Below are 26606 nucleotides of genomic sequence, written 5' to 3' on the forward strand. Positions count from 1 at the left end.
CGGGCCGGGGGCATCTGTAAGGCCCCGCCCGCTGTCTGCCCCGCCCCCTTCATTCATCTGGGCAGCCCCGGCGGTAAACCCTCCTCCTCCTCTTCCTCCTCCTCCTCCAGGAAGCGCACCCCGACTCACTAGACGGCCCGGCGCGCATTCCCTGGGCTACGCCCTGTGCCGAGGAGCCTGCAGCCCTCCCGGCTTGGCGGCGTCGGGTTTGCTCGCGACGCGCCTCTCGGCCTCTCTGTCCTCGTCGCGCCCTCGGCCTTGTCTCGGGTCAAGGTCGTGGCTTGCAGCTTTCCTTCCTAAGATGGCCCCACCGCCCCGTCTCCCTTCCTGGACTGGCGGGAGCCGGGCCCCGGGACGCGCCTTCTCTGGCGTCTCCGCTCCTGCTAGTCGTGTGCGTGTGTGTGTGTGTGTGTGTGTGTGTGTGTGTGTGTGTGTGTCTGTCTGTCTGTCTGTCTGTCTGTCCTGCCAATTCAGCCCGCTTGATGGATCCCTGGCCTGACCCTCAGTGGCTCCTCGGTAAAAGATTCCACAGCTCTCCGGCCTCGGATCGACCCAGGATCTCAGCACCCCGCAAAGTGCTGACCTCCTCACCCCCTCCACACTTCTGGCCACCAGCCACGAGGCTGGCAGCAATTCCCGCCTTACCCTCCTCGTCCCCCGCTGGGACAGAGTCCTTGGCTATGTCCCCCACCCCACGACATAAAAGAGGGCTGGCGGGGCCAGCTGAGGGCGAGGCCACCTCTGCGCGGGCTGAGGAGCCCCATGCGCGCGACTGGAGGAGCAAGGCTGACCCGGCTTGCGTCTCAGCCAGAGAAGCGAGACAATAGCAGCGAGGCCGTGGGGTGCAGCTCTTGGCGGACGGTGGGCCGGGGGATCGAAACGAGCATGAGCACTCTTCCTTCCCAACTATTCCAGGAGGTGCTGCTATCGATACCTACTCACTGCTTTGTCCCCAGAGAACCTGGCCGACAGGCCTCGAGCTGGTTGCATGCTTAAATGTTGAGGTGAGCAGGCCCTGGGAGGAGAGACACCGCGTCAGCCTGAGTCCCCCTCCACCCCGCCCTGGGAACTGTTCTGTAAGCCCGCTAGCTTGGGCCTTCAGCAACCGAAACAGATACCCCAAGTCACGGGGAGTGGGGGCTGAAGAACAGACAGGCTGACTTGCCCAGGGAGCAAGGCTGGGTGGGAGGCACAGGGGCTGGACCCCTGAAAAGCCACCTGTTTTGCCCTCAGCATCTCCCAGCAGAAAGTGCCTTGGCTTCTGCCTATGCCTCCCTATGTCACCAGCAGGTCCCCTATACCTCACCCTCCCAGCCCACCTCTTCCAGAAATCTGCCCTGGATTGGAGAGGCATCCTCATCTGCGGAGTATAAATCCAAAGAGTTGTCTACTCCTCTGCTCCACACCCCTCTCCAGATTCCTCTTCAGCCCACTCAGACCTGTCTTTTATCCCCACCACTCACTGAAAAAAGGCTCTTGTCCAGGTCACCCTGCTTCATCTGTCTTGCCACCCCCCCACCCCCACCCCCCAGTAACACTTAGCACCATCCATACCTCCTTTCTCTTGCAACTTTTACTTGTCTTCCTCCCACCTCCCCCTCTGACCTAGCTGGATGTACTGGCCAGCCCCAGGGCTCTTTTCCTAGATCCTTGGCGGACTGTCTGATTTCTTTATCTCCAGTCACTTCATCATGCCACAGCCTACTTACCTCCCTGCTGTCCCCACCCCAATAGGCAATTCAAATGAAATACACAAGAATGGAGTTCCTGAGTCACTTGTTCACTCAGTTGTTCCAGACCTGAGAGTCACCCTGACTCTTCACTGGCCCTCGTCATCTACATCCAAATCCATCAGCAAGTTTTGTTGGGTTTATCTTCAAAATTGGTCAGCAGTTCGAATCCACCAGCTGCTTCTTGAACCCTATGGGGGCAGTTCCACTCTGTTCTATAGGGTCATTATGAGTCAGAATTGACTCGATGGCAGTGAGTTTGGTTTTGTTTGTTTTGTTTTTGTATCTTCAAACTACAGCTCAGATCTGCCTACTTCTTGAACTTCCACTCATCCCAGCCTGGTCCATCATCTTGCCCCCTCACCCCACTCCTCATAATCCATTCTCCATCTCCAATGGCTTCCTAGAGCATTTAGGAATAAAACTTCCAAACTCCCTGCTGTGGCTCTGGGTGTGTGTGTGTGTGTGTGTGTGTACAACCTGGCCCCTGCCTATTCCCACACTTCATCTTGTACCTCCTGTCCCCAAGTGTGGCTTCAGCCAGGCTGGCTGCCATGTTCCTGGAACACAAGTCCCCAATTGTCAAAGCTTGGACAGTCTGTGTGCTATCAGGCTTGTCCTCCGGTTCTTACCCTGGCTCAGTTCATCCTTCAGCTCACTGCCTCCAAGAAAGTTTTTCTGATCACACCATCTGAGTAGGCTCCTGCTTCCCTTCCTTCACAGACCCCGCTTATGGCCGACTTAGCTCTGTAGCATGGCCTTCTTCACTTGCTTCCTTATTTACTGTCTGAGCCCTGTCTCCTTGGCTAGACCATGAACTCCCTGAGAGCAGGACCATGTGTTTGCCTTTCACCAGAGCAGCACCTAGTAGTAGCTCAATAAACCTGTGATGTGTTAAGCACATGGTGGACATCTTAATGTATATTTCCCAAATTTCAAACCAATGAAGGTGACCTACTTTTTATCCTCCATCCTCCAGTCCTGCTCAGGTTTCCCAGCTGTGCCTAATGATTCTCCTCTGCCTCCTTCCTCTCACCCTACACTCCTCAAATAACCGTTCCTTTCATTTCTACCCCTGGCTTGTCCCGTCCCAGCTGCCCTCACCTTCCTTGGACCCTTGGCAAGTGTGGCTTCCCATGCCTTGGAGCCAGCAGCTTTTCCTCAGGTTACTCATGCTTTACAAGCCTCTTGGGGCTCTGGCTACCCAGGAAAGGCAGCCCTGAATGGCCTTCTCAGCCCCTCGCTTCCCTTCCCTAGGTGTAGCTGCACTGCCCCCTCGCCGTTCCAGGGAGGAAAGATGCTGTTCCCAGGGTTATCCCTCTGTGAGTGAGGACTTGTCATCTGTTATGGTTACTTGTTTGTGGGAGCCCCATGCGCAGCTCTGGACCTGGCCTGACCACTGAATTAACTCCCTGATACTCGCCGGTGGTCTAAGTGATCCCCAGCAGCCATGCCAATCGCCTACCCACTCTAAACCTTTGTTTAAACTATCTTCCACCCTGAATGCCTTTCTCCTTCTCTTCAGCTTTTGCTTTCAATCCTTGGGAGCTCCACATGAGACTGGGCATACTGGTGCTGCTGGTAGGAGTTGAGGGAGAGAACATGGCCTCCATTGGCCTCCCGTGTCTATGGGGGGCATCTCCAGACCCCACAGGTGGGTGGGAGGATGACCTTTCATTGCCCAATCAACAAAGCAGTAAGCTGTTTCCCAGTTACTATCTACTCCCTGCTGAGAGAAAGATCCAGGCTCCTCCTGTAAGGGCAGCCAGGAGGCAAGAGCCCCAGTCTGGTGGAGGACCAACCAGGACCTGCTCCACCTGGATCACATCCCTCTGCCCTCCCCCACCCCCCCCCATCCATACTCACAGTCAGAATCCAGTACTGGGCAGGGGTCTAACTGCTCTTGGCTCTCTGATTCTATCTGGCCAGCAGACTGTTGGGCAGGAAGGTTCCGGGGCTGTCCTGCTGCCCTCATGTCAGGCCCCTCTGCCCTCTGACCTGGGTTATAGCTCCACAGCCCTGCCCCCAACTTTTACCCAGCTTCTCAGACAAGAAACCCCTGGTGGACAGACACAACCAATGGCCTACTTTTGCCCACCCTGCTCCAGGGCCCCCCTTCCGAGGGATGCTTGCCCACATCCCATTCTTTGTGTGGTGATCCCCCGTGGCTCCCCCTAGTAGGGCCCTCCAAGGCAGATGCATATCATGTAAGAACCAACCCCCTACCCAGAACTTTCTGAAATGCAGATCTCCAGGCCCTAGGCCCAGGGATTCTCATTGAGTAGATCCAAGGAGGGGGCCAGGAATCTGTATTCCCAAAGGACACTGATGCAGCAAGTCTGGGACAAATGACCAAAGGGCTGACCCCAAACTTCCCCACCCCATGCCCTACTCTCTTGGAACCTAATCCCCTGCCATCTGGGTACGTTGAGCTGGTGACACGAAGGATGACACTAAGCTGTCCTCTGGGCAGCCTTGTCACCCTCCTGGCCATCCTGGCCCTCCTCAGCCATTCTGTGTCACCCACATCCTCCCTACACATGGCTCTTATTCTCACTGGTCCCCTGGGCCAAGGGGTTCTCCAAGGTCCTATCCAGGGGCCTCCAGCCCACCATCCTGGGCAGATACTGCCTAAGTGCCCACCCCAGCCCAGCCTTCCCACAAGCTACAGCTCCTTCCAGATGCCCATCCCAGGAAGCTGGATGAACTGGGTAGGGAGGGGTAATGGGAAGGCCCAGGGCAACAATTTATCTGTAAAACAAAGAGGTTGAAACTTAGTCTTTTTAGCTAGAACATTCCATGAATTTTTTTAATCTCAAACTGAAATGATCTTCCTTATCAAACCATCTTTCCCCTTCTTGTTGTCGTTGTTTTGCTATTATTTGTACATTCATCCAGGCATGAAATTTCAGAGTAGAGATGTAAATTTTCTTTAAAATTTGAAGCCACAGGAGGAAAAAAAAATTTTTTTTCTTTATTGGTATGGGAAAAGCAGTAGTAATTGTAGGATAAAAATGGAACAGTATTGACATTTTATTTGGTTAGCTTTTTTTTTTTTTTTTAACAGATGTATAGTCACTTATTAGCTTGTCATAAAATGTATTAACCCTGATGCAATTTTTTTTGCCAAATTATTTTGGCTGGTCCATTTAGCCATGCAGAGGGCCAGAGAGAAAGAGGAATTATTTGTGGATAAACAAATTTATTTTTCTTGAAATTTGTGGAGAATGAAACAGAAAAAGTTCTTGGAATTGTTTCAAAATGTTGGGTTGTTTTCCACTTTGGTTTTTTCCACTCCCATCCTGAGGCCATCCCGCTACGCTCTTGTCTAATTAGTCATATGTCTTGTCAATTGTTCCTTCAAAATCACTCTCTAGTTAGTTCACTTCTCACCTCCAGCCCTGTGAGCAGCCTCTGGGGGCCGACAGCCTCAACAGGAGCAGTCCATTCCCCAGGTTCCAGTCTATAGTGATCTTTCTTTAATAACAATAATAAGGGCTCTCCAACAGGCTCCCATGAAGATTGGTGTTCCTAGGCCGGGCTGAGGCACTATAAAACAAAATACTGGTGGCTTTTTCTCTATCTGTAGGGGAACAAATTATCTTAGTGGATACAATATTTTCAATTTAACATTTCTCTTCCCTTAGTTAAAAACAACCACTGTGACCCCAACAGGAAACCTTAGTGCCTGCTATCACCTGTATGTAAAAAGACTAGCAGACAGGGGCTGGTGGGGAGGAGGGAGGGGGAAAGGACGATACAATGGTTACGGAACACTGAGCTTCTGTTGTGGGTGATGGAAAAATTCAGGAATGGTGATGGCTGAACAATGTGATGAATACATTTAATGTCACTGAACATGTGACGACTGTTAAAATGGCACATGTTGCATTACCTATGTATTTACCATAATTAAAAAAAGACGACTAGCAGAAAGCCAAATTAAAAAATCAAATTAGTATCTGATTTTAACAGGAAGGCTCAGAAACAGCCTGCAGGGGGTGTGCAATTCTGGTCTAGGGGACCCAGCTCTCAAATGGGCCTGGGGAGGCAGGGGGTGGGGGGGCACATATTGCTGCTCAGGGGCCCTTGGCCAGGCCAATAATCGGACTACTCTCCATTCTTCCTGACCATTGTGACTTGTTTAGGCATGGGGCAGGCTGGGTCTTCCCTTTGGGATGTTGGGGCTGCTGGTGGTGTAGGGGAAGATCACTGCCAATGATTTAGGAAATAATATTAGAATCATTTATTCCCTCTCCTTGAGCATAGAGGATGTGACCCAGCTGGAACTGGGCTCAAAGGACTCACAAGGACACATCGACTGGGCCCTGAGGTATAAAGACAATAGCTAAGATGTTCTTGGAAAATATCTTTTAGGGAAACTTTCTCATAAAGCCAGTCAAACAGAACACAAAAGACTTTCCACTCTTTTTCTATTAGCATTTAGTGAATAGAAATTTGTTGGGTCTACGAAGACCCTCCTTACTGAAACCTGTACCAGTGATTGTTAAGAAAGACAATTCAAAATGAAGGATCAGTTTCTAGCCAATCTGAAAAGGCTAAACTTTCAATGGTTTTGCCCATTTGTAATGTTAATATATAGTGATGACTCTGTAATGGTCTTTGGACTCGGGCAGACATGGCTGTGGCAGCATGCTTGTCCGTTTTCCCACTTTTGTCTGTTCTGTGATATATCCTTGGACTCCAGCAGACATGGCTCTGGCAGCATGGTTGTCCGTTTTCCCACTTTTGCCCTTTTGAATATATGCCGAATAAAACTTTCTTTTTGCTTTACTAAACTTTGTGATGTTCTTCCCCTACAACACCAGGGAAGAGTGAGGCCACCAAGGGTGGAGAGAGACCTGATGACATCTGAGCTCCTGGGCCCAGACAAACTTGAAGCTGGTACCATCCTGGGCTTCTCCTTCACAGGAGCCAAGTCGTTCTCTTTTGGTCATGGGCTGCAAGTGTGGTGTTGGTGCTGTTTTCTTGGGGCATGCCTTTTCCCTCGATTGTCTGAGAGAAATTAATACATCACTATTTCTCTGAGTTCCTCAGAGATCCCTGTGATTTTCAGCAGCTCCATGTGAGACCCTCTGCTCTAAATCACTTTCCACACCTGTCCTCCACTAGTGTTCCCGACCCTGGCTCGCAGCTGTCATGAAGCCCTTGGGTTTCAGTCGTTCCTGCCCCTACTGTGGACTCCTGCACGTGGTGGTGGTGGGGGATGGGGCCCCTTCCAGTCCCGGGCTTCCTGACCTCTAAGTCCTCCTCATCAAAGCTCCGCCAGCTCTGGCCTTTCACCATTTACTGTCTCCCCCACCTCTCTGGCAGTTCTTAGGGGGTCATCCTCAGACCTGGAGGTTTCAGGGAAGTGCAGGGACCCCAGCTCCGCCAAGGTTCAAACCTGCAGCCGGAAAAATGGAGAGGCTGGCGGAGGCTGGGGAAAGGGACTGTGAGGAGGATGATAACTGCTGCAATCCTCCTACCCCCAATTCTATCAGGCCCCTCACATGCCGTTTTGCATTTGATCTGCACTTGACTAATGATCCGTAGGGAGCCCCGGTGGCATAGAGGTTAAGAGCTACGGGCTGCTAACCAAAAGGTCAGCAGTTTGACTCCACCAGCTGCTCCTTGGAAACCCTATGGGGCAGTTCTACCCTGTCCTATAGGGTCGCTAGGAGTCAGAACCGACTCCACGACAATGTGTTTGGTTTGGTTTTGATGATCCGCAAAGAACGCCCCACACCCAAGACCACCATCACAGCCATCTGACGGAGGCTCCCTATGAGGGCTGCACCTTCCCTTTGGGGCTTGCTACCGAATCTCTCCTTGTCTCAGGGCCTGCGTCTTGGATGTGACAAGGACAGGGTCTCTGTGGATCGGCCGCCTCGCAGCGGGTGCCTCCTCCGGAATCGGCCTTTCCTCCAAACGGCAGCAGGTCCTCCTCAAGCCTGGGGCGGGTGTGGTGGGGGTGAGCCGCGCCCGCGCCCCGCGAGTCCGGCTGCCCGCGGGGAGGCCTTGGCACCGGGCAGCAGCCCCACGCATCCGCGGTCCCGCGCGACACTGCCTCACCGAGCCCGCGCCGCCTGCAGCGGGACGCGCGTCCAAACCAGGTCCAGTCCCGCCCAGGGCTGCGGGCGAGTGAACTCGGAGCCCGTCTGGGCACCGAGGTGCATTTCTGCTTGTCCCTCTAGCGCTCCGAGGGCTTCGGCCGACCTCCCCCTTAGAACCTACGGTTCCGGCCCGGCTCCACATAAGAAGCGCCGAAGGAGCCTCTGGGATTGAACGCGGGAGAGGGCAGTGGCTCTGCCACCTGGGCCAGCTACTTGACCCTTCTGCGCCTTGGTTATCCCCCATCTGTAAAGTGGGGCTGGGTGACTGCCTCGTGGAGCCCTTACGCGGACTGAACGAGCTGATAAACACGTAAAGCACTGGCTCCCACTGCAGCCGGGCCCGGGCGGGATGCCGGGCGGCAAACGGACACTCATCCACCGCGGTCGAAGGCAAGGGCCAGGGACCACGGCGGACTCCGGCTTCTCCCGGGGATCCGTGACAGGTGGGGGTGGGAAGGCTTTCCTCCGGTGCTCGGGAGACCCCCGTGCCCACAGCCAGCTTCCTCGAGCCTCTCTGCAGGTTCTGGGACCACCTCCCTCCCCCTTTCTTCCTACCCCGAAAATGCCTACCCCTTAAACCAAGTCGGAATAGCTTCTTCACAAGAATTTCACTCCGCAGGCCGCTCTAAGGCCCGGAAAGGGGAATGAGTCCCGAGAGGCTTCCTCTCGTCCAGGCAAAGAAGCGCCCCCGGGGGCGGATGCAGGCAAGCTTTCCACTCGTACCCAGGGGGCGGGCTTTCTCCATAGCGACGGCCAATAACCGACGGTCCTTGCTTTTTCAGTTTATTGGTTAATTGGTCCTTAGCATTACATCTCAATTACTAAGGCAAATTCACATACACAACTGCAGGTAAAAACATGTAAAATAATATAAAAATAAATTGAAGGCTACTTTTATATATTTACTGAATTAAGTAGTGTAATAAATACTATAAGCAAAAAGCTTCAATCACACAATTCAGTTTCACTGAAGTTACAGTAGTTTGTAAATACGAGTTTTAAAATTTACGTTACAAATATTAAAGCACTGAAAAACTAGTATAAAAGTGAATTTTGGCACGTAAGTGAGCTCTTATGTCATTAGTATTTGACGACCTGTGACAATGAGGAAGCCATTTCTCACCTACTTTTTGAGGTACAACTATCCAACTAGGTCAGCAATACGCTGAAATACTTAAAAGTTTACAACCTTTGAGTTGAATTTTTCCCTTTTGAGAAGCCCAAAGAGCAACCCAGAGCTTATTACTGTGCAAAAATTCTCCAAAATTCTAATCGAATTTGGGAGGTTAACTTTTTCTTGCAACCCGCAGGCCCAGTGTCCATGCCTCAGGTCAGAGAGCCCCTAGGGCTCGACGGGGCCAACCGGACTCCTTGCCAGAGGCCCCTTCCTAGGAGGATCCCGTTTTCTCCAATTTCTACCTCCTTCCTCCAATCAAAACAAGAAAAATCCTACATCAAAACGTAAAACAATCCATAACTTCAGCGACTTCAACATTATCACACTCATTCTGGGTGATACCAAACTGAAGCTGCTAGGAGGAAAGTTGGCAAAAAGCATGGAAGACCCTGGAGGACTCTGCTTGCCCCGAGGAACCACACGGATGCCTTTGCTGGGTCCCCATATCCACTGCGTTTCTAAGGTCAAAGGCTAAAACACGGTATGGTGGCCTTTCCTCTGGAGACAGCCTAAGACCCCGCCACCCGATCTGGAGCTGGGGGAAATCAAGTGGATATTAAACGTTCTCAGTCAGAACCAAGAGGCCCTGCAGGCTCCGGAAGGGGCAGCACCCGGAGGCGGTATCCGCCGGCTTCAGTCCTCAAAGAGCTCACACAGTGCGCAACTGGTGTGCCTGTTTACCAGGGGACGTGGCAAGTGTGCAGAGGAATGCCCTTTCACCAATGTGCCCCGAAACACTCCTGAGCAGGCTGAGGAGTGTCTATAGAGGCCTCGGCCAGCTTTGCCTTTTTGGCTTTGAAACTTCTTCACGTTTTGACTACTTTTTTCAATCACAGTTTCGTATTCAAGTTGAGGTAATCACAGTTTTCCCTCTAAGACGAGAGGAATTGGGACAGTGGGGCAGGCTGGTGAGAGGGCACTTCTATGGGCACTGGTCAGAGACCAAGACCACCATGTAGTGCAGCCCTACATGGTGGGGGGACCCACTCTCACGGGCAGGTGCCGACCCCTCTTTAAAAACTCCTCTGTGCAGCAGCCAGACTGCCGGGCCAGGGCAGCCAGGAAATGGCTCGAGCTCCAAGGTCCAGAGCTTTCATTTAAAACTTCACAGCAACCCACCTGGAGGAAATGGCCTATGGTCCTCCCCCGCCCCCCCCCCTTTTCTAAGGCTGCTCAAGTTTGAGTTTTTAAAAAGAGCTCGGTACAGCTAAAGGAAGCTACAGTAACTCATTGCTTATTTAATCAATTGCACTTAAAATCTACATATGTTATTGACTCTCAAGCAGAGGCAGGCCTGCTGTGGACCCCAACATCCGGCCAGCCAGAAGTGAGGGGCTCCCAGACCTCGGCTCCACAGCTGGGCCCTTGTAGCTAGTGGCTTTCGGAGCTAGGCTGAAGCACACAGGCCTTTTCAGAAGCCCTTTTAATGCAAGATTTCTTATTCAATGGAATTTGGAGTTTCGTTCGTTTGGTTTCATATACAAATTGTTCCTTTCTATTTCAAGTACGTTTTACTGATGAGCCTTTGACAATGGCTTTGCTGCTTGCCATGTGTGCTCCTGCCTGTCTCTCCTCTGCACCAGGGGTCTTTCTCAAAACCCCTCTACATTACTGGAAACTCTTTGCTGGTTTTACCTATGTGCTTCTTCCTAAGGCATGCAAAAATTATGTGAAATTCAGAAAGCATTTACAATCCAGGCAGCTGAGGCGCTGAAGTCCTAAAGACATCACCTAACATCAGTGCCTGCGACCTTCCTCGTCATTCCTTTCTGCTTTATGGTCAGTGGAGAACTAAGCCACTGGAAGGAATTCTAACGTGGGCATTGGGAATTTGCAATTCCTGGTCCTCAGGAGCCAAACAAGTCCAGGGCCAGCAACAATACTTGGGAGCATGAATTTCCTGAAGTTTGTGTCTGGAAGCCAGGCCTCCCCTGGCAAAGCTGATGGAAGAGCTAGACGCTGAAGACTGAACCCCTTTCAAGGACACCCTCCTGCGCCTAAAACTCACCAGGATGCTCTCCCTCTACAGTGAGGCAAAGCATCATCAGGGAGGCTTCAACAGCTGGGCAGCTCTTGTCTCTGAATTGGGGAAACCAGAGTGGTGCCATCAGGGGAGCTCACGAACCAATTACAATGGGGACTGAGTGTGTCAACTCTGCAGCACACTTCTGGAAAGCTCCGTGCCTTTCCCCTCAGTTTAGTCCATAAGCGAAATCCCCTCATTTTAGAACAACCTGTTGATTTCACCCAAGCTGCTGGCTCTGTGGGCTGGGCTGGGCAGGGCTTGTCCTGCTCACCCCAGGCCTGGGCCCAGGGCCAGCTCCTTCAGTGGAAGGGGCCTAAGCAGAGGAGGCAGGCACTCCATTGGGGATGAAGGCCCTCATGGGGCAGTGTCTGAGACCTGAAGCCTGCGGTGGCTTGGTCCCCCAAGGCATGGCCATAGTTTGGGTAGCCAGGGTCCCTTCTGAGTCCTGGCAGATCCTCTGTGGAATCCGAATGCTTCTTCCCACCCTCACACAGTGCCTCAACAGCCCAGAGGAGATACTATTATCAGAGACCCAGAGGTCCTGGACTGCCAGCTCCATACACAGGGCAGTCCCTGTCTGTTCACCCTCCACAAGGACCCCTCCCCGACCCTCCAGTGGTCCAAGTGATGCTCTTCAGCGCTGTATAGAGAATAAAGACAACATGCACTCAAGCCAGCACACACAGGCCAACGAGAACAAAGGCAGCTCCTCCAGGAGAGCTGAGGTTAAGATGCCCCGTTTCATCAGTCTCCAGGAGAGACGTTCTGCAGGATATATGGGTCTCGCCTTCCTCTAGGGCTTCTGCTCAAAGAGGTCATGATACTCCTGCTGCTCCAGCTCACGGTTGTACTTCTCAATTTCCCGGTTGGCTTCTTCCACATAGTCGTTCATGAACTGGTCCATGACTGGCATCTCATTAAGGAAGAGTGCCCTGAGCCCAGAGGCCAAGGGAGCCTGCCCAGGACTGAGAGGGAGTTGTGGGTCGGTGAGGTGGGGGACACTGAGGCAGTGAGGGCTGGCCTGCACACAGGTGCCTGAAAGGCTCTCTCTACAGTGGCAGCATCACAGCTGTGAAGAATGTGGACAGGTGTTGGCTCAGGGTCCTTGATGAGGTCCTAGAACTAAGCCCTTCAGATTTCAGTAGCACACAGCAGCACCCCACATCTTACACTTTACTCCATAGATCTTTCTACAGACTGATGAAATCAGGTCCAGCTTCCAACTTATAAATTATGGTCCTGATGACCACGGAACTCAGAATGTCATCTGAGTTCTCGAATGGGCTGCGTCACACATCAGGGCTGCATTTAAACGACCACTCACACAGCAATATGTAGTAGAGTCACATTACAGCAATCACTGAATGAAGGAGAAACCTAATTCTAATGACTTTAAAAGCTGGCCCCTGCAGTTTGCTCCTGCATGTTCCCAGCCCCATCCCGTGGGAACGCACAGCCTGGCCTGCTCCAGGGGCCCAACTTCCGCGGCTCAGGCAGATGCCTACTTTACAGACAGGCTCACACACATCCTCAGCCTCCACAGAGGGACCAAATGCTTCAAGGATACGTGGGTGAAAATCGGTCTTGTCACCAAAGAAGTTGACAAACTGAGTTCCATTATAAAAGTAGCCTGCAGGTAGGGGGTCCAGGTGGCGTTTCACCTGTAGGAAAAAACAGCCCTGTTAGTATTACCTGACCACTTTATATCATTCATTCACTCATTAAAAACAAATAAACCAACCTATTCCCCCAGCAAGACAGTGTACACTGCCCTGCTGAAGGGTAGAAGTGCCAGGGCATTAGCATCCCCCCAGCATCCCTCCAGCAATGACTAATAGATGTTCTTGCCTTTGAGAAGAGGACCCTGGGAGTTTCTAATGGGACTGAGCTGCCCACAGAGAGACTGGTTTGATAACACACCCTTCACTGTCTCCCCTTCCCTCTCCTCTCTTACTTCCCTACCAGTGTCTCCTAGAATCACCTCCCAAAACAACTACCTGTGCTCAAATCCTTGCTCAAGGTCAGGTCCTGGGAGAACATACACCAAGCGGATCATCTCCTGAGATGCCACATCTTCCTCCCTAGAAGCCTGCAGAAGGCCAGGCCTAGCAGGCAGGGTTGCCCACGCCCTGCAGGAGCTAGATACGAAGGGACTTCCTTGGGTCCAAAGCAGGGGCTCCAGGAGAGCCAGAGTAGTCTCTCCTGTGTCATCCACTCATTATTGGGACTGGTGACACAATCTAGCTTGGGGCCTGGATAGTGCCCCTTTTAGCTTTGCCCCTAAGCCCCACAGGAAAAGGCGGCAGTGTGGCTAGAGGGCCTGGGGCAGAGGCTGGAGCCAGCCTGGAGGTTGAGAGGGCTCATCTTCCTGGCCTCAGGATTCCACAAGCTTCCCATGGGCAACTTCTAGACTTAGTTTTTTCCTGGGGCCCTAGTTGCTGTATCCCCAGGGCAGAGGGATAGGAGGAGCAAAGACCTTCTTCTGCGGCTGTTTGACAGGGTGACAAAGCAGGCCCCACATCACATCACTGGTTTCTCCCACAGGCACTGGTTCTCCTTGATCTCACACACAGGTCACATCAGAGGTTGCCCCACCCTCCTTCTCACTGAAGCTGCGAGGTTTCTCTTTACCCAGCTGCCCTCTGTGGCTGGAGAGAAGCCAGACTTCCAGCATGCCCTATAAATAGCCCCCTGACCTAGGGAATCCTAAAGGGTGGAGCTATGTAAGCCCAGAAGGGCAGCCCTGGGACTGAGGGGAGAGTGGGGCTCAGAACCACAGGACAGGGTACTCACGTGGATAGTCCTGATCTCCTGCTGGGTCAGCATCCCCCTGGTCTTCAGGGCTTTCCTCTGAGGTTTCTGTACAGAAATATAGGGGTCAGGGCCCAACACAGCAGATGGGGTACATGGGTGGGTGAGGTCTCGGGGCTCTGGGGCCAGCTACCTCACTAAGAACCCAGCAGAGGAGAAAGCACAAGAACTCTCACGGCCTGGACATAAAATCCTGCCTGCCCGCCCCTTGAGAAGACCCCTTTCCCACCACAAAGCCCCGAGTGCCAGGGGAACAAGTGCAGAGGAGAGCCCAGTGCTTTTTGCAAATGGCCAGGTTCCTGCCTCTTTGCAGCTTCTCATCCCCAAGCCCCACCAATGACAGGAATGCTGACAAAGGGACAACCTGAGGGTAGTCAAGCACCATCAGGAATTCATCTAGGTGAGACTCTGAGAAGATGCAGCCTGCAGGCAATTGAGCCATCTACTGAAGGCCTGCCAATTCTATTCCCAGAGTTCTAGGATAAGCTAAACCCTGAGGCTGTGCTAAGAGCAACAAAGCTTGCAGTGTACTAAAGGACTTTAACTCTACTCTGCCTTTGTCTTTGTAGCATTAGGCTAAAACTGCTGGTGTGAATCTACAGGCAAGCCTCCCCTCCACTGCCTCCAGGGCCACAGGGCTCAATGCTATCCACACCTGGAGTCTCCTTTGTGAATAGCTCTAAACACATCTTTGTTACTTCTTTCTAGAGACAGAACCCAAGTATAGGAGAGTCTGGGCTCAGAACACAGGAGAGTCTTTAAATTAGACTCCTCTGAGAAAAGACATTTTGGGTTTGGAACACCAGGTAGACCCAAGGTCCACATGGAACAAATACGTTTAACCTAGGTCTTAGTTAAACCACCTAATGACCCCAGCGTGCCCTGGAAAGTGGAACTGGAAATGGCTGTGAGAACCTGGGCTCACAGAGTAGGCAGCAAAACCCAGCTGCCTAGAATTTGCCCCAGTGGCTTCCTCCCATGCTCCAAGTGTCCCTGAAAGTGCTGGCTGAGCCTGTCTGGTGGATCAGTGGGGAAGCATCAGGGAGGCAGTGGAGGGGAGTCTGCCTCAGAGTGTGCCGGTCACATCTGTGCCAGGTCTGTCTGGCCTTTGGAAAGCACCTGCTTAGCTGACTGCCGCAGCCAGTCCTTGACACTTTCTTCCTTCAGAGAGCAGCCGATGAACACAAGGTAGCACTCCTGCTGCCCACTGTTGTCTTGAGGTGTGCTTCTGGAGTCAGGTGGTGGAGTGGGTCCCTCCAACACCGGCACAATGCTTAAGGAATTGGCTAGAGTGTTGTGGCAGACCTCCATGGTCCTCTCAGAGTCTGCAGAGAGAACACGTGTTAGTCCCCGAGATCCTGGCCCCAAATGAGAAGGCTACATTAAGACTGTAACGATACAGCTGCTAAACTGGGGAGAGATTCATGAGACAGAAGCAGGAGACAGGACTCACATTCCTGGCAAATTAGAAAGGATGGAGTAAGAGAAGGAGGAGCAAAACAAGTTTGTAGCTTGGCTGATTTGGGTGATAAGGTGGATGCTCTTAACACAAAAGGGGGATAAAAGAGGAAGGAAAGGTTCTTGGGTGGGGCAAGGAGAGGACTGTGGCTTTGCACCTGTGGAATTTGGAAGACTGTAAATCCTGAATGGGGATATCCATGTGGTCTTTAGAAGGAGGTGGTACCCATGTGGAAGAGGTAGCTGAGGAGAAGCAAAGAAAGCCCCCTTGGTAGCAGGTGGAGGAGGGTCTCAGCAGAAGCCTGAGAGGAAGGATATGGTCCAAGGGAGGAGGATATAGTCAACGGCACAAGTGCTGTAGGAAGGTCACATGGATGGGGACTGGAAGGTTGTGACAATATTTACAGGCCGAGGAGCTGGTGGATAGGAGTGACTGGAGACACAAGAAAAGGGCATGGCCCTCCAAAGGGCAGGATGAGAAAGGGATCCAGAGTGAAAGATGTTAACCTTAAAGAGGAAGAGGTCAATAGTGGGTGTGGTACAATGAACTGCTTTTATATGATCCTTCTGGCCATGGTCTTGTAACTCCCACAAAATGAATGGCTGGAACTAAGCATATAAGGTGCGTAAAACTCTTTCAGGGATTGGACAGTTTACTATGCAAATAAGGTGACTGTGGCCTATCAAGGGAATTGGTCAGTTTTGCCAGTCTGCTAGGCTTCTCAAGGCTAATCTCATAAAGGTTGAAGAGGACCTCACTACCATCAAGAAGAAGAGTCTGGAGCAGAGCAAGTCCTTTGGACCAGGAACCTGAGGTCTCTGAGCTGAGAACCTCCCAGATACAGAAGAAAGAGCAAACGCTGAAGACGGTAAGAGACAGCAGCAGTGGGCCAGCCTGGCACAGAGTGAGAGCTGAGTGCCTTTGGGCAGGAGGGTTACCTACGGAGCTAAAAGAGCTATAATGCTTGCACAAGCCAGAGGCCTAAGTGTGTCCTGTGCAGGGGTTGCATGCCTCCCCCGTTGAGCAGCAGCGGGCGCAGGCAGCATGGCTGCAAGAGAGCCCTGCAGGCCCAGGTAATATGGCAGGAGCCAGCATCAGAGACTTAGAAGGGCCCAGTGGCAGAGGCTCAGGAGATCCTGTGCAGGGGTCTTCCTGCCAGCAAGGTAAGGCCCAGTGGCAGAGCAGAAGCCTCAGGCAGCCTGGTGGTAGCTGGAGGTAGCAGTGACATGAACACAGCATCTGACCCGAACCACAGTGTGCTGGCCCAGTGACAGAAGAATGGACATGGGTAATTTGGGGAAGGGTAAGTGTTTCCCCCTTGGGAATCTGTTGCTATTATTTAATGTTTGCTTTCTATAAATAATAAATAATGACTTTTACTTTGCCAACACTGTGTCAGTGTCTCATGTGTCTGGCTTGATCACAGATGAACACACACCCGCGGAATGGTTGATGGCAGTGGGTGTTTATGTGTCTCATTCCTAGCAGTCTAATGGCTGCCTGGAAGTTTGAGGCACAGCCTGTCTGCATGTGCAATACAGATAGACAGACACGTATATACAGTGGGTGTAAATATGGAAGAAAAGGAGGTGATGATGGGTGAGAATGCTAGAGGAAAGGAAGGTGAAGGCATTAAGGTCCCTGAACCAGGCGGGGCTGTCTGTTGGTGTCTGAGGAAAGTGGGGTTAGGTAAGGGGCTTGAGGAGAGGGGCCAATGTTTCAGATTCAATGAACATAAATTAAGCAAAAGGCATGGGCTAGAACCTGGAGAGACTCTTTTCTACAGGTTATGTCATTCGATTCTCCCATCTGAACCATGATAGTCCCATGCTTAAAATCCGCAGACACTGCTGGCTGCCTGCCCAGCATCTCCTCTTCCTCCAGTACCAATTCCCTTGGGTGATGGGTCCAAGAAGGCATGGCAACTGAACCCAGACCAATGAGAGGAGAAGTCAGCTGAGGAATTGCAGGGAGACATTTCAGGGAACAGCTTCTGCATTGATAAAGACACCACAGGAAGAGCCAGGCTCTTCTCACAACATCCAGAGGCTGTGTCTGGATGCGACACCTAGACCTGCTGTACCAACTTGGCAATCATGAGGGGTGGTAACCTGAGGACAAAATGACACGCTAAGAAAGAAAGAACACATATTACCTGGTCTTCAGTGGCTCTGTTAAGCTGCCTGACCTCTTGACTTCTTGTTATGCATCTAACACCCTGCTAGTTGAACTGGGGTTTTCTGTCATAACAGCTGAAGATGTCCTAACAGACACATTCCCTCCTACCACAAGGCCCAAGCCACAGTAAACCCTTTCTGGTTCCTCAAATGTGCTTTTGCTGCCTCAGGACCATGACACATGCTGTTTCTTTCCCTGGAATACTTTCTCCTTCCTCAACCTTGACTTGATCAATTCCTACTTGTTTTGAGGCCTTCCCTGACCCCCAGACCAGGATAAACTATTAGGTCCCAAGGACTCCAGATATCTAAGACTCATGCAGGCCTACTGGGCAGCAGGGAGGAGGAGGCAAGTGGAAAGCTGTAAGACTTGGTCTGAAATGGAACTGGAGCTCAGCAGTGGTCCAGGAGGTCACCATGGGTGGCTCAAGAAGGGTAGGGTGTAAGTCTCTGGAACAAGGAAGTCAAGGAGAGGCCCTGGGCAGGTCACCCAGGGGAAGAGGGACAGATCCTCCACTGTAAGGCCGGAAGACTCTGGAGAAAGGTGAGTCCTTGGCTGAGAGGAGAAACTGGAAGAGCCCAATGGTGTAAGTAAGGCCCATAGGGGGAGGGTTTTTGAGAGACAGTCTGAAAGGCACTGGTGGTCTGCAGAGCACCCATGGGGGCTGTGAACCCAGAAGGTTCTGAATCCTTCAGAAGGTACAGGTGGGGTGGGGCCAGTGGGGGTGGGGTGGGGCAGGGCATGAGAGCTGAGCTCTCCACGGTACGATGCTCCCAAATCCAATGCCCCAGTTACCTGAAAACTTCACTTTGCCCAGGATGTGGTAGATGTTTCCAGAGAAGGGACTTGGCTTGATGGAGGACTGAATTGCTGGTGGAAGAAGAGGACAGGGCTGTCACCCACAGGGGGCAGAGGCCAAGTTTAGGGCAGCATAGCTGGGAGGGTTAGGGACTGGGAAGAGACCCTACTCTAGGGTCCAGGGTTAAGGCTCTACTGCTACCTCCCACTCCTCCCCAGTGACTCTGCCACTTTTCCCAGGGGTGGGGAAACTCTTCCAAAGGAGTGGAGATCAAATTGAGTAGCCCCCCAAGATCAAGGTAAGGGACTCTTGGATCCTCAAACCCCTCTGCCTGCTTTTGGTCCTAAATGGTAAGGAAAAGAGACGGCAAACGAAAGACTGTAATAGTGTCTGGATGCAGGGATGCTCTGGGGCACCCCTTCACCAGGGACTGGGATACATCACAGCCAAGGCTTACCTTTACATTTGGCCACAAAGCGAGTCTTCTCCAAGGGCCGACCAAACCACACGCAGATCTGAACCATTAGTGGAAAGACTGATCCAGAATCAAATTTACCTTCATACCTTAAAAGGTTTAAGAAATTTTAAGTACAAGGAATAGGAGCTTTGAGTGTTATATACCACTATGGAATGAACTACATCTTGTTGTGTGCAGCTCAACAGACTGTACGTTTGGATGTGTACACTCTCTCTAGAAGGAACTGAAAGGCCAGGGGCATCTCTACTTGATTTCCTCAGTCTTGAGATCAGCAGACATACTGCCTGCCACAGGCTCATTAGGAACACGGTCATATTCAGAGCATTTGAAAAACTTAACTTTTTATTATGGAATACCCTGGTGGCACGGTGGTTAAGAGTTATGGCTGCTAACCAAAAGTCAGCAGTTTGAATTCACCAGTTGCTCCTTGGAAACCCTATGGGGTAGCTCTACTCCGTCCTATAGGGTCGCTATGAGTTGGAATTGACTCGAGGGCAATGGGTTTTTTGGTGTCTACCCATCACCCAGAATCTATAGTATGGATTATTTCCCTGAGATGATCCCCATGACTGGGAACGCTTGGGGTGGGGGAGGTGTGAGCATCTCACGGGTAATAATTTGCACTACCCCAGCAGTAGATGACTGTATAATTTCCCCAGCAATGAGTATTACAGACATTTTTAATGAATTTAATAGCCGTCAGTTAAAACAATGAGGCACAATTTTACATTTCTGAGTATTACTGACATTGAATTCTGTTACCACGATTGCTATTTATATTTGCTCTTAAGCGAACTGTTTGTTCATATCTATACACACTTGGTTACTTTCCTTAAAAATTTAAACAAGCTTCCCAAATATTATAACTATTAACCCATAGGCACATTTGATGAAAACATTTTCCTCTAGTCTACTGTATTTTCTTATTAGTTTTTGTTTCTGTGCCGCCCTGAACTTGGCCTCTGCCCCTATGTGGGTGACAGTCCTGTCCTCTTCCTCCACCAGCAATTCAGTTCTCCATTCAGCACTGTGGTGTTGAATATTATATTGTTGAAAGTATCTTACTCTTTGTGATCTCGTTGAACTAAGGTGGTGGCATAACATTTTTGCAAGACTGACATGCTCTTTTCGCAGCCCTCCCCCCATCCAAACATGCCATTGGAGCCAGTTTGGGGAAGGTCTCAGGGAGGCGGTAGGCTTCTCTGGTTTCTGAGCTTGAGCCCTTAGGGGCATTTGGATGGGCTGAGGGAAGTGAGCAAGGTTCCTCCCAGGCTAGAAAGGAACTGTCCTACCAGGGAAGGTGATGGTAGGGCGATGAGAACAGAGAGGGCTGTGGGAGGGGAAGGGCTGAGAATCTGTGCACAACACAGAGCTGAGTTCAGCCTGGAACTAAAGCCAGTTCATTCTGAGGTGGTGGCCTTGACCCAAGGGAGGGGAGGGGGCCATGTACAGGGATGAGGAGGAGGAGACTGATCACTGCCACTTTGTTAAAAGATTAAGTTATCTGATAACTTAATAATTATCCCATAAGTGGACCCAGAGGGGAGGATCTGAAGGGTGATTTTTTTTGTGTGTATGGAAAATATATAGGTAACAAAACATCTGCCATTTCAAAAATCTTCTCATGTACTCTTCCGTGACATTAACTGTGTTCAGCATGTTGTTCGATCATCACCATTAACTGTTCTTGAATTTCTCTATCACCCTTACCAGCAGCTCAGTGTCCCCTAAGTGTCGGGTCTTCTTTCCCCCATTCCTGCTGCCCACCGCTGGTGACCACTAATACACTTTGATCTCTATATACTCACCTAGTCTAGATATTCCGTATAAGTGGGGTCATATAATATTTGTCCTTTTGTGACTAACTTATTGAAGGGTGATTTCGAGGACCCTCCATCTCTGATTCTCTACGAGGACTGAACTACTTCCTGACTAGGGAAAGATTTCAGGTTCTAGGTTGCAGTCTCTCCTGGATCAGTCTGTCGCCAGGTAAGTCTGTGCCCTGAGCCAGGCTCACACAGCCATACCCAGAAGGAGTCAGTATGGTGATTAGTAGCTGGTACTTTCCTAGCGCCCGGTGGGAGATGGGAGGAGTCTCAGGCCCAGGGCCGGAGGTATGGACGTAAAAAGGTCAGTAACTGTAGTGTCAGAGAGGAGCTTTGAGAGGAGCTTTATTCCAGAAGTGCCATCTGTTTCTTTTTAGCTAAGATATAATCTCTTGTTCAAAAGATTGGACTGGACTGTGGGACATAAAATGATACTCATGAAGAGTGTGGTTCTTGGCTCAAGCAGATACATGAGACTAAACGGGCAGCTTCTGTCCGGAGGTGAGATGAGAAGGCAGAGAGGGTCAAGAGCTGGTTGAATGGACATGGGAAATCAGGGGTAGAAAGGAAGAGTGTGCTGTCACAGTACAGCAAGAGAAATTAGGGTCACATAACAATTTATGTATAAATTTTTGTATACGAGAGACTAACTTGAAATGTAAATTTTCACTTAAACTACAACAATAAACAAAAAAAAATTTTTTTAAAAAAGATATAATCTCTTGTTCAGATATAAGGAAGGACTTACTTACCCATTGCTTAGGCAAGTATGATGTGACCTAAATCACAGGTTCCTCCTAAGAATATGCCCCCAAATTTTTGATTTTACATACCAACCTTCTGGGATTTTATAACAGCCAAGTACAAGCAGTTTTTTAAGTCCAAAAAATTGGTAGTTAAGGGGTAGTGTGGAGGAAGTAGAGAGAGGCCTGGGGGAAGCGAGTAAGGCTAACAAAGATAATCCAAACAAACATGGGAGATTAATTTTGGCCAAGCTTTAATGATTGTTGTCTCTTAAACTTTCAACAGAGCAGAAATTAGTTATCCATTCTATACAGAGACAGGGCAGCACAGCTGGCTGGAGCCAGACAGGTGGGTTTGAAATCTAGCTCTTTCATTTATGAGCTGCACGACTTTAGACAAGTCACGTAACTCCTTGCTGCTTCACTTTCCTTATCTGTAAAATGAGGAAAATGATGGACTCCACCTCATAGGCTTGGTGTGAGGATTAATACAGGCAAAGCTCTTGAAACAGCACTGTCCAACAGAACTTTCTGTGATGATAAAAATGTTCTGGATGATCTGCACTGTCCAATATGATAGATAGCTGCTAGCCACATGTGGCTACTGAGGACTTGAAATGTGGCTTATGTGACTGAACGACTGAACTTCTAATTTTTAGTAATTTAAATAGGCACATGTGGCTGGTAGCTACTGTACTGGACAGTGCAGTCTTAGAACAATGCCCAGCACATATTAAGTGCTCATGTGATCTTGGTCATTAGCACTACTACAGTGCACTTGGCGCTATTTCCTCTCTGCTCTTCCCTCTGGAGGGGAGGTTCACAGGCTGAGAAGCCTGCAGAGAAGAGAACATGCCTTGGGCCACACCAGCAGGGAACCTGCTTCTCAGAGACAGCCCCAGAGGACTAACTATTCTCAGGAGTGACTTTCTCACCTGGGAAGGTTATAACTCCTTAGTTCCATGCCAGCCGCCTCACCCTCACTAGGGACTAGAGGAAAACACAGGCTACTGCTGTGCTTGGTGCCTACAGGATGACTCCCTAAATCGCAACAATTCAGGAAGGCTCCCAAGTTGGGGCCCAAGATGTGGAGCACTGGGCTCCTGCAAGGCTGGCAGCCATTTGGACATGGCAGGCCAGTCCAGCTATTGCCATGTGTCACCTGTGTAGAGAACACCTGGTATTTTCATTTTCTATTTTTTTTTTCTTCTGCAAATAGATAAAACATTAGGTTTACAAGGAAATCTTAGCTGCTTTTCAATAATGATACTTGCCAGCCAGGGTACTTTAAATATCGAGCTCGTAGCATCTGAGGACTTGAAAAACTGTTTTCCGAAAGAATCAGCTCAATGTCTTCATTCCTTTGAAAACACAAAAAAGAGCCAGGTTAATTAGGACTAGCAATCTTAACCTGTACATCTTTGCATCATCTCTACCCCTAGACACACATACAAGCACACATGCATCCATTCTTTCTGCCACACAATCTGAAAGTTAGTTGCAGGCACCATGACATTTCACCCCTAAATATTTCAGTATGGAACTCCTAAGAACAAGGACATTCTCTGACAGAATCACAATGCTATTATCACCCTCCAGAAATTTAATACTACAGACAAGCAGCTTCGGTGTTACGTGAAAGCTTGTTAGAAAGGCAGACTCTCAGGCCCCAAACTGGGCCTGCTGAATCAGAATCCTCATTTTAACAATCTGCCCAAGAGATTTATATACACAATACAGTTGGAGAAGCAATGATCTAATATACACCCATTTTCAATGAGGATCACTCACTGACTGAATTCACAATCTTTACTCTGGAACAGTTCCTCCCTCTCTATATATATATTTTGGTCTTTCACACCACTGACATTTGTGAAGAGTACATGGCCAGCTGTCCTGTGTCCCACAAACTGGATTTGTCTGATAGTTTCCTCATGATTAGATTCGGGTTAAACATTTTTGGCAAGATTAATACACAGGTGATGTTGGGTCCTTCCCACTGCATCACATCAAGGAGGCAAGTGATGTCAATCTGTCCCATTGCTGGTCCTGCTAAGTTTAATCGTTTGGTCAATGTAGTGTCTACTAGACCTCTCCACCATAAAGGTCCTTTCCCCCTTTGTAATTAATATGTAGTCTTTGCAGTGACAGTTTGAGATCAGTGAATATCCTTTTTTCTCAATGCTCTTCCACCCACTGCTTTTAGCATCCACTGATGATCCTTGCCTCTATCAAGTATTACACTGAAGATTAGAAAATGGTGATTTTCTAATTCTACCAATCCTTATTTATTAGTGGACATTCTTCTGTAAAGAAGGCCTTTACTGTTCTACCCCTCATTTTTTTTTTTTTTTAATATCACCATGGATTCATTTTATTCCAGGTGCTAATAGTCCATTATTATCATTGTTTTTTCTCATGCTCAAATTATCCCTAAGTTGGTTAGTGGGAGTTTCTTAAGCAAGTTCCTGAATCCTTCTGACATATCCACACTAATTTTTGAATACTCTGTTTTTTTTGGCATAAAATGTATCAGGTTCACCTTGTACTTTCCTTGCCCTAGATCTGCAATCAGCCAATTCTCCAAGAAGTCTTGATTCCTTTTATCAGGGAATGGCACTTAGAAACCAAGATCTGAAGGCTAGGTGTACATATTACATACATATAATTTTTTAAAAATAATGATTTTATACTGAATCCCCCAATTCAAACCCAGCATTTGTAGGCTTTTTCCCCCACCATACCCCATTTCATATTTATAATCTCCCTTCTCCAATCAGTGATGTTGTTTGGAATTAGGGTTCCAACAGAGGATCATGTTCAAAGTCACTTTTTGTGTATGTGGTTATGTGATCACCTTTGATATATAGAAAAGTTTATTTTTTGTTTGTATTTAACTTAGTTTTTTCCCTCCTGTTGATTTACTTTAGAATATGTAAAATAATTGCATGGTTCAAAAGCCAAAATTACGTAAAAAGGTAGACACAGAGAAGTCTCAATCTGCACATTTCCTAACTGAATAAGTAAAATCAACCAAATGACCAGGTGTGTTCTCTCCATACACACAAATACACTCACAAAGTCACCAATTCATCTGTTTTGGCAAGATTAATACACAGGTGATGTTGTGTTCATAGACTCAAGTCTCTGAAGTAAAAGAGCTAACCATATTTCAAATGTGAGAGAATTTCTCTCATATTTTAATACAAGGAACACTGTGACATTCTTGACTTCCACCTTTTAATAGACAAGAACAAGAATGCCTCAAAAAAGAAAAGAAAACAAAAATAGTATAGGGTACTGACACATGGTGTCTTCTTGGTGATTTTTACAGAGCTTCAAAAACACTTGGTTGAAGAAAACTGACTTCTGTAAGCACTCAGGTCTTAGATACCATGAAAAGACCCTGTGGGCCAGAGCACTGTATCTGAGAAAGTGGCCAGTCCTGCAGGGTGGTCTCTGGAAGACTTTACCTGGTGATGATCCCATTTTCTGCAAGAATGAAGGCTGCGGTAGGATTGGCAGCCCTGATGAGGCTCTGCAGCTGAACAAGGAGAGGGTGCCTCTGCTCCGTGGTGTGACTGGTGAACACCACATTACTCACCAAGCCTGGGGAGTAAATCAAGAATAGTTCAGCCTTCAGAGCTCTGACTGCGGCTAAGGGCTCACATTGACGTGGACCTTTGCTCTCTCCCCTGACCGTCCACTGTCTTCCTTGACTTTCCTCCCAGAAGCCTCCTTGTGTAGATACCCACCCAACAACACTGACACACACAAACATCATTCTGTTCCCCATTCCCAGCACTGCTACCTTTTGGAAAGAATACCCTCAACTCTGCAGCTGCCTCACTTCCTAACCTCCTCTTATCTTCTTCACTCTGCTTTCTGGCTGATATCCAGAGCCTCTCCATCAAAGGGCTCTTGTCACACAATCTGTACTTAACCTCTTCAGCACCTGCTGTTACTGACCTTCACCAGTTCAAACCACAGACATTTATAGAACACTAACCATATGTCAGGCTCTAACCACTGTGTTCTCAATGGGCACATGGCCAAGAAGGAGTTACTGCAGACCCACAATTCCAAGATGAGTGCTAACACAGATGTTCACGTAGTGCCAGGGTAAGGATGGGGAGCCCACATAAGGAGTGGGTGTAGAGTGGGCCACAATCACTCCCAACCTTCTTGTGAAACTACAGAAGCAAAATTCACAATACTACAAATAATCAGGAAATCAGGAAAATTATGACATCCCACCATCCCAACATAATTACAATAATCTCTTCTATATTCCTTCCTATTTTCACATGGAGCCCTGGTTACACTGTGGTTAAGAGCTCGCCTGCTAACCAAAAGGCTGGCAGTTGGAATCCACCAGCTGCTCCTTGGAAACCCTATGGGGCAGTTCTACTCTGTCCTATCGGGTCGCTATGATTCGGAATCGACTTAACGACAACAGGTTTTTTTTTTTTTTTTACATAGTTATAATCATAGCATATATACCATTTCTGCTATAAGATAATTTGCGTTTTTGTCATTCAACCATTTTTATTCACTGCTTAACATTATGGAAACTTTCAAACATATACAAAAGTAGAAAAATAGTGTAATGAACTTCCATGTGCCCATCACCAAGCTTTAAGAAATATCAACACTTGGCCAATCCTATTTCATCTATACCATATCTCCTCTCCTCCCCCCACCCCCCTTCCCTACTGGATACTTCTGAAGCCAGTTCCAGTCATTTTATTATTTCATCCCATCCCAAAATATTTCTGTATGTATCTCCATAAGATAAGGGCACCTTAAAAAGATTAATGATTAACAATAAATTCCTTAATATAAAAATCCAGCGAGTCTTTAAATTTCTATGATTGTATCATGTTTTCTTAGAGTTAATTTACTGAACCAGGAACCAAAGTCCACATACTGTATTTCATTGATACATCTCATAATTCTCTTTAAAGCTAAGGTTTATCCTTCATGGCTTGTAATCTGCTGAAAAACTGCATCCTGCAAATTTTTTTTTATTGTGCTTTAAGTGAAAGTTTACAGTTCAAGTCAGTTTCTCATACAAAAATTTATACACATTGCTATGTGACCGTACCTGCTCTCCCTATAATGTGACAGCACACTCCTCCTTTCCACCCCCGATTTCCCATGTCCATTCAACCAGCTCCTCTCCCTTTTTGCCTTCTCATCTTGCCTCTGGACAAGAGCTGCCCATTTAGTCTCATGTATCTACTTGAGCTAAGAAGCACTC

General features: G+C 49.0%; 1 protein-coding gene across 1 annotated transcript in view; it reads right to left on the reverse strand.

The window, feature by feature from the left end:
- Positions 1-10180: 10180 nt before the first annotated feature.
- The window catches only part of DNAAF9 (dynein axonemal assembly factor 9), a 139879-nt gene continuing 123453 nt past the window's right edge, over positions 10181-26606 (reverse strand). Inside the window, exons 27-34 of the mRNA XM_023737560.1 lie at positions 24817-24952; positions 22618-22704; positions 18754-18860; positions 18293-18367; positions 14980-15185; positions 13843-13908; positions 12617-12710; positions 10181-11955 (exon numbers count right to left, since the gene is read on the reverse strand). Of these exons, the coding sequence (XP_023593328.1) occupies positions 11843-11955; positions 12617-12710; positions 13843-13908; positions 14980-15185; positions 18293-18367; positions 18754-18860; positions 22618-22704; positions 24817-24952 (884 nt within the window). The 3' untranslated portion in view covers positions 10181-11842. The remainder of the gene's footprint in view (positions 11956-12616; positions 12711-13842; positions 13909-14979; positions 15186-18292; positions 18368-18753; positions 18861-22617; positions 22705-24816; positions 24953-26606) is intronic.

The sequence above is a fragment of the Trichechus manatus genome, unplaced genomic scaffold, assembly GCF_000243295.1.
Source record: "Trichechus manatus latirostris isolate Lorelei unplaced genomic scaffold, TriManLat1.0 scaffold00104, whole genome shotgun sequence".
Classification (NCBI taxonomy): Eukaryota; Metazoa; Chordata; class Mammalia; order Sirenia; family Trichechidae; genus Trichechus; species Trichechus manatus.